We start from the raw sequence: 17,612 nt of genomic DNA, 5'->3' as shown, positions 1-17,612 counted from the left end.
GTTTATAATATAGAATAATACTTTATCTAAGCCTTTAGAGTTCCAGATTATTTTTCTGTGGTGCTTTGGGAAGGAAATTGTACTGTGAAATAGGGTGTAAATTTTATCTTATATATATTATCCCCACTTATAAGGGGTAAGTAGGTTTAATAAGTTGAATAAGTTTTTTTGGTTTTGACTAAATATTTAGAATGAAGTAGAAAAATTATTCTTAAAAGTACATATGGATATGCACAAAACAACAGAATCCCAAAATATATGAGGCAAACATTGGCAGAGCTGAAGGGAGAAATAGACAGTTCTGCAATAATAGTTGGAGACATCAATACCCCACTTGCAGTAATGGATAGAACATTTAACAGAAGATCAGTAAGGATATAGAGGACTTGAACAACACTGTAAACCAATTGGACATAATAGACATCTATAGAACACTCAACAATAGTGGAATACACATTCTTTTCCAGTGCACGTGCAGTGTTCTTTAGGATAGACCATGTGTTAGGATGCAAAACAAGTCTCAATAACTTTTAAAAGATTTGAAATCATGTAAAGTATCTCCTCTGACCACAGTGGAATGAAGCTAGAAATTGATAGCAGAAGGAAAATTTTAAAATCCAAAATTTGTAAAAAGTAATCAACACACTCTTAAACAACCACTGGATCAAAGAAGAAATCACAAGGGAAATTAGAAAATACTTAGAGACTAATGAAAATGAGTACAACATACCAAATATACAACAAAATTATGGAATGCAGCAAAAGCAGTGCTCAGGGAGAAATTTATAGCTGCAAATGCTTACATTAAAAAAGAAGAAAGATCTCAAATCAATAACCTAATTTTATGCCTTGAAGAGCTAGGAAAAGGAAGAGCAAGCTAGACCCAAAGCTAGCAGAAGGAAGGAAATAATAAAGATTAGAAGAGAGAGAAATAAAATAGAGAAAAGGAAAACAACAGAGGGAATCAACAAAACCAAAAGTTGGTTCTTTGAAAATATCAATAAAATTGACAAGCCCTTAGCTAGACTGACAAAGAAAAAGAAAACACAAATAACTAAAATCAAAAATAAAACTATCAACCTTACAATAATGAAAAAGATTATAGGAGAATACTGTGACCAGTTGTAAGCCAACAAATTAAATAACTTAGATGAAATGAACAAATTCCTTAGAAACACAAATTACTAAACTGACTCAGAAAGAAATAGAAAATCTCAACAGATCTATAATGAGTAAAGAGATTGAATCAGTAATCAAAAAACTTCACAACAAAGAAAAGACTGGGATCAGATGGCTTTACTGGTGAATTCTACAAACATTTAGGAAGCGTTAACAATCCTCAAAATTTTCCAAAAAATATGAGGAGGAAACACTTCCTAACTCATTCTGTGAGGCCAGCATTACCCTGATAGCAAAACCAAGTGAAAATATTACAAGAAAACTACAGACCAATACCTCTTATAAACATAGAAGCAAAAATCAACAAAATACTGGTAAACCAAGTCCATCAGCATATTAAAAGGATTATGCATTCTGACCAAGTGGATTGATTGCAGGATGCAAGGTGGTTCAACATAAAAAAGCAATCAATCAGTTTAATATACATCACATTAATAGAATGAAGGAAAAAAAGAAACAACATGCAATCATCTCAATTGATGCAGAAAAGACATTTGACAAAATCAAACACTTTGCTGATAAAAGCTCTCAGAGAACTAAGAATAGACTGGAACTTCCTCAGCATGGTGAAGATCATTTATGTAAAACCCAACCTAACATCATACTCAAAGGTTAATGAGTAAAAGCTTTCTCCCTAAGGTCAGGAACAAAGATAAGGATGCCTGCTTTCACCGCTGTTGTTCAACATTTATTAGAAGTTCTAGCCAGAGCAGTTAGACCAGAAAAAGAAATAAATTCGAAAGGAAGAAGTAAAGCTACCTCTATTCACAGATGACATGAATATTATATGTATAATCATGAATAATTCACAAGACAGCTACTACAGCTTATAAACAGGTTCAGCAGAGTTGCAGGGTACAAGATCAACACATAAAAATCAGTTGTGTTTCTATACACTAACAATGAACAATCAGAAAAGGAAATTAAAGCAATTTCATTTACAACAGCATATAAAAGGATAAAATATCTGGGAATAAATTAAGGAGTTGAAAGACTTGTATGCTAAAATCTACAAAACATTGCTGAAAGAAGTTAAAGAAGATCTGAATAATTGAAGACATTCTGTGTTAATGGATTGGAAGATTTAATACTGTTAAGATGTCAGTACTACCCCAGTATTATTTACAGATTCCATGCAATTCCTGTAAAAATTTCACCACCTCTTTTGCAGTAATGGAAAAGCCAATACTCAAATTCATATGGAGTTGCAAGGGACCTTGAATAGCCAAAACAATTTTGAAAAAAGAAGAACAAAGTTGTAGGAGTCACACTTCATAATTTCAAAACTTACTACAAAGCTACAGTAATCCAAACTGTGTGGTACTTGTATAAGGATAGGCATATAGACCAATGGAATAAATTGAGAGACCAGAAATAATTCTGTATATCCATGACCAACTGATTATTGGCAAGGGTGCCAAGTCCATTCAGTGGGGGAAAAAATAGTCTTTTCAACAGATGATGCTAGATCAACTGGATTTCCACATGCAAAAGAATGAAGTTGGACCTCTACCTCACACCATATATAAAAATTAACTAAAAATAGATCAACAACTTAAGTATAGGACCTAAAAGTATAAAACTCTTAGAAGAAAACAAAGGGATAAATCTTCATAACGTTAGATTTTGTAATGTGTTCTTAGGTGTGATACCAAAGCTTAAGCAACAAATGTAAAAACTGATAAATTGGACTTCATCAAAATTAAAAACTTTAGGATTTCCCTGGTAGTCCAGTGGGTAAGACTCCATGCTCCCAATGCAGGGGGCTCGGGTTCGATCCCTGGTCGGGGAACTAGGTCCCACACATGTGCCACAACTAAGAAGTCTGCATGCTGCAACTAAGAGCCCGCATGCTGCAATTAAAGATCCCACATGCCACAACTAAGACCCAGGGCAGCCAAAATAAATAAATAAATATTTTTAAAAAAACCTTTTGTGCATCAAAGGACATTATCAAGAAAGTGAAAGGACAGCCTACAGAATGGGAAAAATATTTGCAAATCATTTATCTGGCAAGAGTTTAATATCTAGAATATGTAAAGAACTACTACAACTCAACAACAAAAAAATCCAATCTAAAAAAGGACTTGAATAGACATTTCTGCAAATTGGCTAAATGTCTATAAATGGCCAATAAGTACATGAAGAAGATGCCTAACATCACTTGTCATTAGGGAAACGTAAATCAAAACCACAATGAAATATAACTTCACAACTACTAAAATGGCTAAAATCAAAGCAATGGAAAATAACACGTGTTGATGATGAAATAGAGAAATTTGAGCCCTCATACATTGCTGGTTGGTATGTAAAATGGTGCTGTCATTGTGGTTTCATGGTACCTCAAAAAGCTAAATATAGAATTACTGTATGACCCAGTCATTTCACTTCTAGGTATATACCCAAAGGCATTGAAAGCAAGGACTCAAACAGATATCTGTACATCCATGTTCATAGCAGCATTATTTATAGTGGCCAAAAGGTAGAAATAACCCATGTCCATCCACAGGTTAATGGATAAACGAAAGTGATATATCCATACAATGGGATATTACTCAGCCATAAAGAGGAATGATATGCTACAACTTGGATGAACCTCTAAAACATCGTGTTAAGTGAAATAAGCCAGACACAAAAGGACAAATATTGTATGATTCCATTTATGTGAAATATCTAGGACAGGCAAATTTATAGAGACAGAAAGTAGAAGTTAGCAGGGGTTAGGGGGAGAGGGAAATGGGGAGTTATTGCTTAATGGTTATGGAATTTCTATTTGGGGTGATGAAAATTTTTGGAAATAGATAATAGTGATGGTTGTACAACACTATGCATCTAATGCCACTGAATTGTACACTGAAAATGGTTAAAATTACAATATGTGTATTTTACCACAAAATTTTTTTTAAAGGACATACAGATAATTTTGTCTCAGAGTTATTGCTATAAGTTATGAAATAAAGGGGGACTGTTACTATTTTCTGGAAAAGGGAGACAGTTTTAGCTTTAATTAGCAGTACAAGACTCTTAGATAAGCTTCTTATCAGTGTTGGCCAAGTTTAGAGATGACTGATTTGTTCCAGTTCACGTGACCTGTGTAATGTGACCAGACTCCGGCTTGGCAGGAGTCTTTCTTTGCCAATATTTGAATTCACTATGATATCTAAGTCCTTTAAGTTGGCTTCTAGAAGAGTGAGGAAGGAATGTTGAGACTGCTAAGTTTAACACCCATTTATTCTACTTTCTTGTGAAAGGCTGTTTGAATTAAAGTATTGTTTTTGAGGGAAATTTTATAAGCTTCCCTCCAGAGTAACCTATTAAGCCACTTACATGCTTAAATTAAGTGTGTTGGATAAGATTAATATTGTGTTTATTAAATATTAATGTAGTCCCTCAGTAAGTATTTTTTTTTCTAGTAATATAGATAGATTTGTGTTTGTCTTTATCTACATTTGTATTCTCTATCTATGTCTCCCTTATGACAACTGTAACTTGTATTTTTATTTGGTGTTAGGGATCCAGGATGACCATTCATTTTGGTCAATCTCTTGCTGTGGAATTCAGCAAATTAACTGATCTGATCTACGTGACTGTTAAGACTCATGGATACTATGTTATTTTTCAAAGAGCCAATATATTAAGTATTTTCTGATTGTTACTTATAGCTATCTGTTGAGTGGTGACATATTCAATTGTAGTCTGCTCAAATATATTATTTTTTCTAATATTTTTAAGCTTCGAGATTCAACAGAACAATTTCAAGAATATTATAGGCAAAGATTACGCTATCAACAGCATTTAGAACAGAAGGAGCAACAGCGACAGATATACCAACAGATGCTGCTTGAAGGAGGTGTGAATCAGGAGGATGGTCCTGATCAGCAGCAGAATCTTACTGAACAATTCCTCAATAGGTCGGTCTTTTTAGTCACTTTTTTAAATATAAGAAATTATTTAAAAGCTATTAAGAGCATGCAGCAACTGCTACTTGCCATGTATAGTTTGAAATTTTAAGGCTTTTTAAGTGTTTCAAATAGTGTGGAGTTACTTAATCTCTTCCAGTCACAGCATTCTGAGGGCTCATCTAGTTTTGTCCTTCTTCCCTTTAAATGGCCTTTCACATCTAAGCAAAGGGAGCAGTGAGCGTGGTGGTTTCAGCACACAGCCTGGAAGTAGACTACTTCTGGATCTAGCCCTGTCCCAGCGTAGCTGAGGACCTAGGGGAAGTTACTACCTTCTATTTACTTGTTTCCTCATCTATTTCACAGGGTTGCCATGAAGATTAAACATGTTAATCCACGTAAAGTGCTTAAAACAGTACCTGGCCTAGAGTAAGCACTATATTAAGTGTTACCTGTTATTTTTATTGTTATTTTGAGAGCTTAAACTTTCAGATTCTATTGAATTCAGTATATTAAAATGATTCTTATAATTTCTGCCAAGACAGTATGAACTTATATTATTTTTAACTATAGGAGGTAAATATATGGTAACATTTTTTTTTTAGAAATCAGTAAACCAGAATATGTTTGTATGTTTGTTTATTTATTTATAAAAATTAATTAATTTATTTTTGGCCATGTTGGGTCTTCATTGCAGCGAGCCGAGGTTACTCTTCATTGCGGTGTGCGGGCTTCTCATTGCGGTGGATTCTCTTGTTGTGGAGCGTGGGCTCTAGAAGCGTGGCCTTCAGTAGTTGTGGCACATGGGCTCAGTAGTTGTGGCTAGTGGGCTCTAGAGCACAGGCTCAGTAGTTGTGGTGCACGGGCTTAGTTGCTCCGTGGCATGTGGGATCTTCCTGGACCAGGGCTTGAACCTGTGTCCCCTGCATTGGCAGGCGGATTCCTAACCACTGCACCACCAGGGAAGCCTGACTATGTATATTTAAATGAGCAAGGGTTGTTGGAAGATTGAATTAACATACATAAAAAATTACTTAGAATAGTATCTAGCATATAGGAGGTATGCCATAAATGTTGGCTATCATCATGATTATAATATGGTAATGCAGCGGCAACTGTCTTTACTTGGTTCAGTAATATTGGAAGTAATCTGCTTGACACTCTGCGTGTTATGCAAGTCAGTGAGCCTGAAACTGATCCTGTCTTCAAACCTTCACACAAGGAACTTGTATAGTGGTAATCTATAGAGTCTAGGTAGGCCTCTGAACATTCAGTTTGAGGGTTGTTTAATTATCACCTCTGATCAAGTCAGTGGCTTATAAGAATTATCCTAATTTGATGAATTGCTACTTCTAGTTCTTGGATGTCATTTTCATATCAGTAAAAGTCATGGTTGCAGTTTGACTTCCTGACTGTTTTATTTTTCAGTGAAAGCAGATACCTAGCATTAAGTCAGAACATGAAGTGGCAAGGTTCTGTGATTCTGGTAGTAGTAAGATGTCCTTTCTCAGAAAAAAAGTTAAACTATTCAAGATGGTTTATTCTTCCTTTAAAGACAATTATAAATAGAATTCAAATTATTTCTTATAATTTAGTTTCAGTTTAGAGCATATTTATTATTTATCAACTGTTCTCAATTTCTTTAGAGATTAGAATTTTAAATTGTACTAAAGGTAAGTATGTTATAAAAATCCATAAGATAACCAGGTCTATTATAAATAAATATGAATGGGTGTTTATCCTAAGTTTTTGTAAATTAGTTTCATATAAATTCTCTGTTGCTGTCTTTTTTTTTTTTTTTTGGCTGCATTGGGTTTTCGTTGCTGCGCCCGGGCTTTCTCTAGTTGCGGTGAGCGGGGGGCTACTCTTCGTACGGTGCACGGGCTTCTCCTTGCGGTGGCTTCTCTTGTTGTGGAGCATGGGCTCTAGGCACGTGAGCTTCAGTAGTTGTGGCATGAGGACTCAGTAGTTGTGGCTTGCAGGCTCTAGAGCGCAAGCTCAGTAGTTGTGGTGCACGGGCTTAGTTGCTCTGCGGCATGTGGGATCTTCCTAGACTGGGGCTTGAACCTGTGTCCCCTGCATTGGCAGGCAGATTCTTAACCACTGTGCCACCAGGGAAGCCCTCTGTTGTTGTCTTAACCTTTTCTTATCCGTTTTCTAACTCTTTAAAATAATAGTTCAATCCTTTTTTTCTGGACCTTATATATCTGAGCCTGTACCAGGACATTAAAGTACCTGACTAATACCAAGGACAAATTGAATAGAGATAGAATCTAGAAATTAAAATATACTTTTTTCCCCTTAATGTTTTAGTCTTCCAAATCATTCTAGCAGCAGAGCACAGTTTCCAGAATTAAATTTTGTTTCTTCCTTCCCAGAGACATAGAAAGAGGCAGAGAAATAAGAGTCATGTTCTATAATAGAGCTTACTGAAAAAAATCAACTAAAGCGTGATAGGATTATTATTAACAGCACTGTATCACTACTTTATACCTCTTGATATTTTGTTTCTGTTACTAATAATTGGCACTTATTATAGGCATATTCTGCCCCTTCCCCATCCTCCCCACTTTGAGAGAATCAATATGAAATTTGCATTTTAGATTCTTTATACTTAGCATTTCCCACATTTATTTGACTCAGGCTCTTTTTTTATGGGGAGCATTTCACAGGATTAGTGTTTCATAGAAGATTAGAAGTACTGTCTAGTTAAACATTTTAACTGATAAATATTTAGTAATGGCTGCCAATTCCTTTAATAATATTAAACTGCTCTTTTAAAGTATTTTTTAAGACCTAAACATACACATGCACGCATGCACAAGCACACACACGAACACTAATGTTTAATGTAGATAAATTAGAAAATACAATGAGCCACAATACCCCTTGGTAGTTACATCCCTTATGTAGTCCTCTCTCATACTAAATCTAGGCTGGAGAAAGTGATTCTCCAGTTCTGGTCTAAATCTTAAGAGAACCTGGCAGCTTCCTCTGTGCCCTTTGGAGCCCTGAGTCCAGCATAAGGAGTCAGGCTACCCTGACGTAGGGAGACTTGCGGTGAGGGAAAGACCCCAAGGCCACCTTGTTTTCCTCCCTGTTTTATCTCACTAGTGCCTAGATCAGAGCCTGGCAAATAGTTTTTGTAGAATGAATAAATGAATGAATGAGTGAATGTGTGGATAATAAGGATGCCACTTGACTTTGTCCCATCATGGCCTGCTCTAGTCATCCATTTCTTAGTTGATATGACATTGCTAGACAGTTGAAATGAAAATGGCTTGTTTTGTTTTGTTGGTGAGAAATTTGATAGTGGTGATATTTTTATTATTTTGGGAAATTAATTTTCATGTTGAAAATTGAACCAAAGTTATACTGGAGAAGAAACAGATTTTTTTTGTTTTTTTATGGCAAAAGGTGCTTTAAAAAAAATCAGTGATACCCATTATGCCTATCTCCTTTACAGTGGTATACTATAGGAAAATTTGGATCTTCTTTCAGTTTCTTGGTTATGTCTTAAACTGATGATGGTAATTTTTAGTACTAAACTTGTCATATATTATATGTTATATGTGCATGTATTTACCCTCTCAAATTTTCAATCTTCTATATGCTAGGAATATGACTAAGTTTTTATTTTAATATAATTACGTTGTTTTATTTTATAGGTCCATTCAAAAGCTAGGTGAATTAAATATTGGAATGGATAGCCTTGGTAATGAGGTACCAGCGCTCAACCAGCAATGTAATGGGAACAAAGGCAATGGATCTAATAATTCTTCCATCACTAGTTTTTCTACACCATCCCAAGACTCTAGTCAGAGATTAACACATGATGCTTCAGATATTCACACAAGCACTCCTAGTAATCCTGGATCAATAAATCACACACCTTTTCTTGAGGAATCACCTTCTTGTGGAAACCAAATGTAAGTGTTTTACTTTGTTAGACCTGGAAATGTTAACTTCATACTAATAAATAGACTTGGAAAGTTGAACTTCTCTTCGGAGCCTTACAAATGAAAGTTTTTATAGTTCATTACCTACCAAATTTTTTTTTCTGATCTGCCTTCATTTATCTATATTCTCTTCTACTAACTTCTGAGTCTCTTAATAGTCTTTATTCTCCTATTTTTCTTTTTGCTTTCTTACCACCACTAAGGCAATTCTATTTTTTTATAAGCCATCTTACTCAGATCATACAGTTTTAGGCTTTATCTTCTCCCCAGGTTTTTCCCTTGCCATTGGTACCTTTCAACAAATAATCTTTTAATTCACAGACATCCAGGGCACAAGAAGATGTTTTCTGACATGGTGGAATGATTACAGCAAGACAGTCTTGGCAACTCTGGTAGTTACAGCAATTGAGACTTCTTGCATATTTATGTTTTCAGTAGTCAGAGAAAAATTTTCATCTTGTTATCAGTAGACAAGTGTTAATTTATGCAATGGGAATAGTTGAGCATTTTCTTCCTCTATTATAACGTTAAACACCTTTGGGAGTAGTTCGTTTTAAAATGCATAACTTGCTTTTGGCATTTGGATGTTTACAGGAATTAGCTTTATCCATTTAGTATCAAAAACTCTATAGTTTTATACTTAAGAATATAAGTTTATCTAATATTTGCTTCTTTATTACAGTTCCTATAACACTTGTTTTGTGTACCCCCCAAACTAGAACTCAAATTTTAAAATTGGTTTTTATTTTTATCAAAGTAATATACATACATTGTTTAAAAGGACAAATAGCACTTCAAGACTTAAAACAAAACAGAATCCCCTCTCTTACCCATCTTGGTCCATGACTTCTGTTTCCACTAGGCTGCCATTTTCAGCCTAGTTAGCTGTTTCTTTTGCTATGTATCTCCACATTTCTGAATAATCTGCTTCTATTGCTGTTTTTATTATCCCTTGATTCCCTGCCAATTAGATTTAGCTACCATACCTTACCCACAACACATTAATTTTGTCTACACCTTCTTCTAATATACATCAATTTTTGTTTAAATCGTTATTCAGTGTTAACATTACTATGGCCATGTAAATGTTATTTACAACTGAGTCATATAATATGAATTTATTTCCTTTCACAAAACTTTTTTGTTTTTCATGGGGGGAGTAATTGCCTCATTTTTGGTGTGCATGTGCATGTGTATACATGCTTAGTTTTCTTGGTACTAAACTATCTGCAGGTGCTGTGACAGAACTGTAAAATCATAAAACTCCTCATTACAGTAATAAATATTAGGTACTTTCTCTTTCCATTTTTTTTCCCCCTGGGAGAAACCCCTCCAAGATCACTCCTGGTTCACTTTATATTCATTGCTTCTAAGTCATTTTATTCAGGCCTAGAGAGTCCTGGGACTTTCCTTCACCATTCTCCTTGGAGTTTCCTTTGTCTGTTCCCTGTATTGGATCCCCTGTTTTAGGATCTCATGTCGTTTTCTGAAAAGGGGTACATCAGAGTAGAAGTTTCTGAGATCTTGCATGTCTAAGTATTTCACATTTGACTTGTTAGTATAGCAGAGTATAGAATTCTAGAATGGAAATCATTTCTCAGAGTTTCAGAGTCATTGCTACATGCTCACATACATATTGAAAAGTCTGATGCCATTGTGGTATGATCCTTTGTATGAGGACTACTGCTTTTTCCACTCCGGGATTTTTTAGGACTTTGTCTTCCCTGATGTTCTAAAACTTCATGATGATACACATCAGAGTAGGTCTATTTTACTTCATTTTGCTGGATACTTCGTGGGCTCTTTTAAGCTGGAAACTTAAGTGCTAGAATATTGAAAGCATTTACGTAGCAATTTTCTTACCTCCATTTTCTATTGATTAATTTTTTCTGGTATCATTTTTATTTTCTAAGCTCTTTCTTATTCTCTAACTTTCCTTATATATATATATATGTGTATATATATATATATATATATATATATATATTTTTTTTTTTTTTGCGGTACATGGGCCTCTCACCGCTGTGGCCTCTCCCATTGCGGAGCACAGGCTCTGGATGTGCAGGCCCAGCGGCCATGGCCCATAGGCCCAGCCGCTCCGCAGCATGTGGGATCCTCCCAGACCGGGGCACGAACCCGTGACCCCTGCATCGGCAGGTGGACTCCCAACCACTGTGCCAACAGGGAAGCCCTTCCTTATATTTTTTAATAGATATTTTTCTTGTTTCCTGGATTCATTATTTCCCCTTATATTTCTTAGAATTTTAATTATATTTTTGTAGCTTTTGTTTCCTTAATTGTCTTCCTTCTTCCAAATTCCTTTCTTGTTTATTTTACTCTTCGTTTTTTTTGTTCTGTTTTGTTTTGTTTTTGGCTGTGTTTCAGGGTTTGCAGGATCGTATTTCCCCGACCAGGGATGGAACCCGTGCCCCCGTGGTGGAAGCATGGAGTCCTAACCACTGTACCACCAGGGAAGACCCTAGTCTCTGTTTTTTATTTAGGATGCTTTCTTCAAGCATTTGACTATTGGGAGTGAGGCATTTTTTAAAAAAGCTGATTGGAAGGAAGGGCCACATGTATGGATGCATGTGTTTACCTGTTGGCCTCACCAAAAAGTGATTAAATGGAAACATTGTTTTATTGTGGGACCCTGAACTGTCCAGTTTCTGTTAGTCTTTTCTCATGGCCCAGATAATTTTTTCTAAAGAGCAATCCAGGTTCCTGCCTGGGTTAGGATTTAAGCATAGCAACCAGGATTCTGGAACTAAGCAGGGAAAAGGTAGTTGACATCTGACTATAAAATTTGTGGACTTTGACTTAATCTCTTTTCTAGAATGGCTTCTCATTCCTTCCTTACAACTAACTATGCTTTGTGTTATGGAGTCCAGAGCCTCTTAATAAATGGCTCCAGAGAGTAACTATGACTGGAGTCAGTGGGTGTCATTTGCCAAAAAAATAAATATTAGAGATTGAAAGGACAAATTAGTTTCTGTTTTGATATTCAGAGTAAACTGTACTTGAATTTCTATTCACACAGCTCATCAGAACATTCGGTCATTAAGCCACCTCTTGGAGATTCTTCAGGGAATCTGTCAAGATCAAGAGGGGAAGAGGTAATACTTAGGGGAAGGAAGGTTCATTATTTTTATATTTACTTGCAAATTTTGTCAAGGAATTCTCAATTTAAAGAAAGAACAACCTTTAGAAATAGTCATTATTGTTAATGCTGGTAGTTACCTCAGGGTAGTTGAGCTTTCACTGAGTGAAGTGACGGGGTTGCCTGAGAAATCACATTTTGAGAGTATTCATATTAATTGTCCAGTGGTGATCTTGGCGCATGAGTTAGGGCTGTGTCACTACTCCCTGAACCCTGTGGTTAATTAGTTAAGGTATTATTATATCTTTACTCCTTTGGACTTCTCATCAATGCATTTGTTTTTTGCTTTGGAACCAGATATCCTTCCCTAACCAGTATACACCTTCACTCTATCTTATTTTCTCTAGTTCAAATTTTAACCCCATAAACAATAATTATTTCAGATGCTTATGGGGCCAAACAGGTAACATAAATGAATAAAGTTGACTATTTTTGTGATAAGTACATAGGAATATTTGTCCCTTGCACAAAGAAATATGCTGGCCTAGTGTTTCTAGTTCTTTTGATTTTCAAGAAAAGCTAGAAGGTTAGATTTTTGTGTGAAATCTATTTTTTCAATGGCAACAAATTTAAAAAAAATTTAAATACAATGGAGAAGAGCAGGTAAAGTTCATCTTGGCTCTGCCACTTCTGCTGTAAAGCAACCCTTAGTAATTATTATTAATGTGCTATCGGCCATTTAATCAATTAGTCATTCCCCTCCATTTTTCTCTTATCTACCCATGCTATTCATTTGGTAAACAGTCACCTTTCTTGTATATGGATTAATGGAAAATGTAGTATTTCTAGTCAAATAAATTGATACCAATAATACAAGAATTCAATTCAGTTACGTAAGACAAACAGAGTGTAATATATTAGGTTTAACTCCTACTCCCCTATGAGGATGTATTGCTGAATACATAAAAGTTTGGGTAGGGAGATGCACAGTCTCTTCATTGATATAATCACTATGGATTCTAGAGCTCTCAGCATACAACCAGAGCTGAAGTGATTTGCCTTTGGAACGTATGAATGTCAAGTACATACGCAAAGACAGAATTTGGTTGGGTCTGTGCACCACAACCAGCCTGGAGGGCTCTGTTCCAGGTCCAGGGTCCAGTCCTGGTCAGGGTAGCAGGGTGGTTTCAAATGATACCAATAATAGCAGTCACCAAAGCTTTTACACAGAGCTGTTTCAACTTGCCTTCCTCAGAAGAGGGCTGTGGATAGACAGGTTGACAGTTTAAAATAGAAATGAGGCTGAAATTAAATGTTCTGATTAAAATCATTTTTACAGTTTTAAAAGGGTATTTTACAATTTGAGTTTGAAATATTAAAGTATTCATTGCTGGAGATAATGGCAAACTTTTTTTTTAGCCCTAAAATGATTAAATAATAGTGTTTTATATTTCCTACTTTTAGAAACATGAACAGTTTTCTGTTTTTGTAAGAACTATACATGTGGGCTATTTTTTTCCTTGACAGTTAAAGAGAACTTAATATGGGAATGCATATTCTTATATTTTGTCATAGTAAATGAAGAAAAACTTGAATGTCTGTGATCTATGTGAGCTTAGTTTAGCAATGAGTAGCAAAAATAGAAAAATTGGGCTTAATTTGGATTTGCCATTCAAAAGAATGTATGATTGTAGATTATGAACATTAAAGTGATGAAGTGAATAATACAGTTCAGATGAATTTAAAATGAGATAAAGACAAATTCTTTCAAATTCATTTTTTTATAAAATGACTTTTATATTCATTCTTTCCATAGGATGACAAAACAAAAAAGCAGTTTGTTTGTATTAATACCCTAGAAGACACACAAGCTGTTAGAGCAGTGGCTTTTCATCCAGGTGGTGGTCTATATGCCGTCGGTTCAAATTCAAAAACTCTGAGAGTATGTGCATATCCAGAAGTAATTGATCCAAGGTAAGGATAGATGATTTATTGTGCCATTCTTACTTTAGTTTTTAATTTAGCTATATGGTCCCTTTTTTAAGAATTGCCATTCAGTAGTGTTTAATTTTTATTTCTTTTCCTTTTATTAAGCTTTTACATTTTTGTTTTCAATACTTAGGAAATATACATAAGAATCATCGATTAACTTTATAAGTTGTTTTTCATAAAATGTTTTTGATTAGGCCATGTTCACTCAATAGTCTAGTTTTCTTTATTTACATGGTTTTTGTTAATTTTTAAAAAAATATGCAAGATCCTTCTATTCTAGCTTAATTACATAAAGACAAAGTATTGCTGGTTATAGACTTGGAGAAAATTTAAAATGTCTTATACTAATAATTTCAAAGAAGTATTAGGTTGAACTATATGAAATTGCTGATATTTGACCATTTTGACCAAGAAAGATTCAATTTTCATTCGGTCAACCTAATTTTGATTTTAGTCTCTTGTTTTAACAGATTATGGGATTTGAAAATAAGAGATATATCTTTAAAGGCATATGTTGCAAAAAACCAGGCACATGACCTTATGTGTTAGGTGTACAACTAATTCTTTAAAGTTACTGAGAAAGCGTATACCTTAGATATAATCTCACAGAAAACCGAATTTGAACTCTTTTTTGTCAATTTATTTGTCAAGGCTTTTACTATCAAAATAAATAGGCATTATAAAGATCAAGAACTATTTGGTAGATTTTGTGGTTAGAGAAATGGCCACAAATGGAATAGTTTTCATACCAGTAGACAAAAACACTCAAACAAAACAAGCTACACATCTTTAAAAATTTTTTAATAAAAAGCAGTACATGTCATAATATGTTTTGGAAACTTTTTACAACCCTTAGGCTTTTTTATTATAACCCCAGTTTGGAGAACAGAGGGGCGCGATTATTTATTTGCATTTTTTGGTATATCTCTGTATCTGAAACTAGAAATTTAGGCTTTTTGACTGCAGTAGCATTTAAAGGTTGGGAAGGGGAATAGGGATCATGTTAGATGATAGTAATATAATTTATTGGTGCTCATTGTGTTAGTTAAGTAGGATTATATGAGAGAATAGGCAGAATTCCAGATCAGGGTGTGGAAAAGAAAAACAATTATGTAGGCAGAGCCAAAGACTTTGTGTGTTTAAGGTTAATCTGATCTTAAATTGACTTTCCTCTTTTGTATTTCTCATGCTGGCACAGATGTTTCATAGACTCCCTTGAAGAAACTGATTTTTATGAAAATAAATTCATTTATTTAACAAATATATTTTGAGCTCCTTCTATGTGCTAGGCTTTGGGGATAGTTGTGAGTAAAACAAACATGTTCATTGACCTATGGAACTTCTGTCTTAGTGGAGAAGATGGATATTATGGAGATAGGCACACTAATAAATGTAATTATACATTGTGGTAGGTGCTATGAAGAGAAAGTACAAGGTGCTGTAACATAGTAAAACGGGAGATGAGGGAACTGGGGAGTCAGAGTAGGACCTCTTTGAAGAAGAGGTGTTAAAGCTGAGATCTGAGGGTGAGTAGAACCTAGCCATGTGAAGAGAAGGGAGAAGATAGTAATTAGAGGAAACATGACGTGAGAAAGAGCTTGGCTTTTTAAGGAACCAAAACAAGTTCAGATCGGCTGGAGTATTGTGAGCTGTAGTGTGATGAGGCTACAGAGATAGATATGAACTAAGTTATGCAGTTTTGTATCCATTTTGGATTTTATGGTGAGTGCAGTGGGAAGCTGCTGAAATTTTTCAGCAGAACAGTATTGTGATGTAAACTCTGGGTCAGGTGGCAATAAGATTAGATGCTAGGAGAAAGGTAGGAGGCTGTTGTCAATGGCCGGTGTGATGGCAGTGCAAAATGGATGGAGGTAAAATCCATTTAAAGAAAGAATTGGTTGGCCCTGGCAATGAACTGGATGTGCAGCTGAAAAGAGAATCTTGATCTGATTTATTTTCTCTATCACTATTAAGCACCGTGTAAGTGTTGAAGATTTATCAATATTATTGTTTTTTAAAAATTTCTTAGTTATGACAATTTTAAGCATACACAGAAGTAGAGATTAGTACACTGAAATGCATTTGTCAAGATTTTTGTCACATTTCTTCATCCTTTTTGTTTACTAAAGTATTTTAAGGTATTTTAATCTTAGGTTTGTCATTTCACCCTTTAGGATGAATCTCCAAAAACATGTACATTTTCTTACATAGACTTGATGTTATCATTATACCTATAGTATCTTAATATTAGTCTATGTTTTAAAGTACAAATAAGATGCTACTACTCCACTAAACCAGTGTTAGACTCCCATTAAAGGCCAAGCTATCGAGGAGCATGGCATTTAGGACCTTCCCCAGCTGTGCTTGCTGCTCCTCACCCATCATGTCTGTCCCACTCAGTCTCTGGAATGCCCCAGGCTTCTCCCTGCCAATCCTACAGACTTTTTCCCATGCTGCATGCTGGGCTGGTCTCCCCACTATATATTATCTTCACTGAAGCAGTTTTCCTGCCTTCATCTTTTTCTGTAATAGTTCTCCCTGTCCTTTAAGGCCTAGTACCTTGTATTGGACTATAATATTTATACTTGCTTTAGTGTATGTGGGTAGTCATGAAACATCTACCCCTGCCAGATATTAAACTCAGGACAGAGCTCTTGCCGCTTTTATTTTTTCTCTGTCCTTTTCTCTAACCTTTGCCTTCCCCCAGCCCCAGGCAATTGCTCATATTATATGTTTAATAAATGTTTATTGAACTTTTTGAATTAGAAGCATCATTAGCTCTTTTTAAAATTCTTCTGGGAATTGAAAAATATATGAAAATATGTGAAATGAAGACTTAAAAAATATCCTCTTCCCTATGTGGTCTGAAATAAGACTTAAGGTTAGTATAATAATGGTTAATAATTTTACTTTTGGATTTTAAATATGCTTTAAATTTATTTCATCTAAGAGTTTGAAAATTATTAACGTATTGTCTGATACTTTTTTTGCTCCCTCCCTCAAGAACAACCATAATGCAGAACTTCACATTCACTTCACATTCATTAACCTTAGTAAGCAAGAAATTGAAATATCTTTTTGTGATTTTTCTTTCTAGTGCACATGACATCCCTAAGCAGCCAGTGGTACGTTTTAAAAGGAATAAACATCACAAAGGATCCATTTACTGTGTGGCCTGGAGTCCTTGTGGACAGTTATTAGCGACAGGATCAAATGACAAATATGTCAAAGTGCTGCCCTTCAATGCAGAGACTTGTAATGCAACAGGTAGGGGCCGAGTATGTAAGCAGTAGCTTGCCAGTGTGTTCTTTATGTTTCCCCATGTGTCTCTGATATAGCTCTGTATTGTTTTTAGTAAAATCTAAGAATATACCATTAAGAATTTTTTTACATTCTAATTGCTTGTGTTCATGAGGCATTGGCATTATTCTTTTTTTTTTTTTTTTTTTTTTTTTGCGGTACGTGGGCCTCTCACCGCTGTGGCCT

At 35.0% G+C, this 17,612-nt stretch overlaps 1 protein-coding gene across 2 annotated transcripts in view; it reads left to right on the top strand.

Moving 5' to 3' along the window:
- WDR47 (WD repeat domain 47) overlaps positions 1-17,612 on the top strand; it is a gene marked incomplete at its 3' end in the record, with an annotated part of 39,809 nt that overhangs the window by 15,275 nt on the left and 6,922 nt on the right. For both annotated transcript variants that reach the window (XM_079697418.1, XM_079697419.1), the window contains exons 6-10: positions 4,912-5,090; positions 8,747-9,007; positions 12,075-12,150; positions 13,951-14,108; positions 17,224-17,393. In XM_079697418.1, the coding sequence (XP_079553544.1) occupies positions 4,912-5,090; positions 8,747-9,007; positions 12,075-12,150; positions 13,951-14,108; positions 17,224-17,393 (844 nt within the window). The remainder of the gene's footprint in view (positions 1-4,911; positions 5,091-8,746; positions 9,008-12,074; positions 12,151-13,950; positions 14,109-17,223; positions 17,394-17,612) is intronic.

Source organism: Hyperoodon ampullatus (assembly GCF_949752795.1).
Source record: "Hyperoodon ampullatus genome assembly, chromosome: 2".
Classification (NCBI taxonomy): domain Eukaryota; kingdom Metazoa; phylum Chordata; class Mammalia; order Artiodactyla; family Ziphiidae; genus Hyperoodon; species Hyperoodon ampullatus.
The sequence above is the reverse complement of the archived record's forward strand: the minus strand, read 5'-3'. Positions and strand labels throughout refer to the sequence as shown.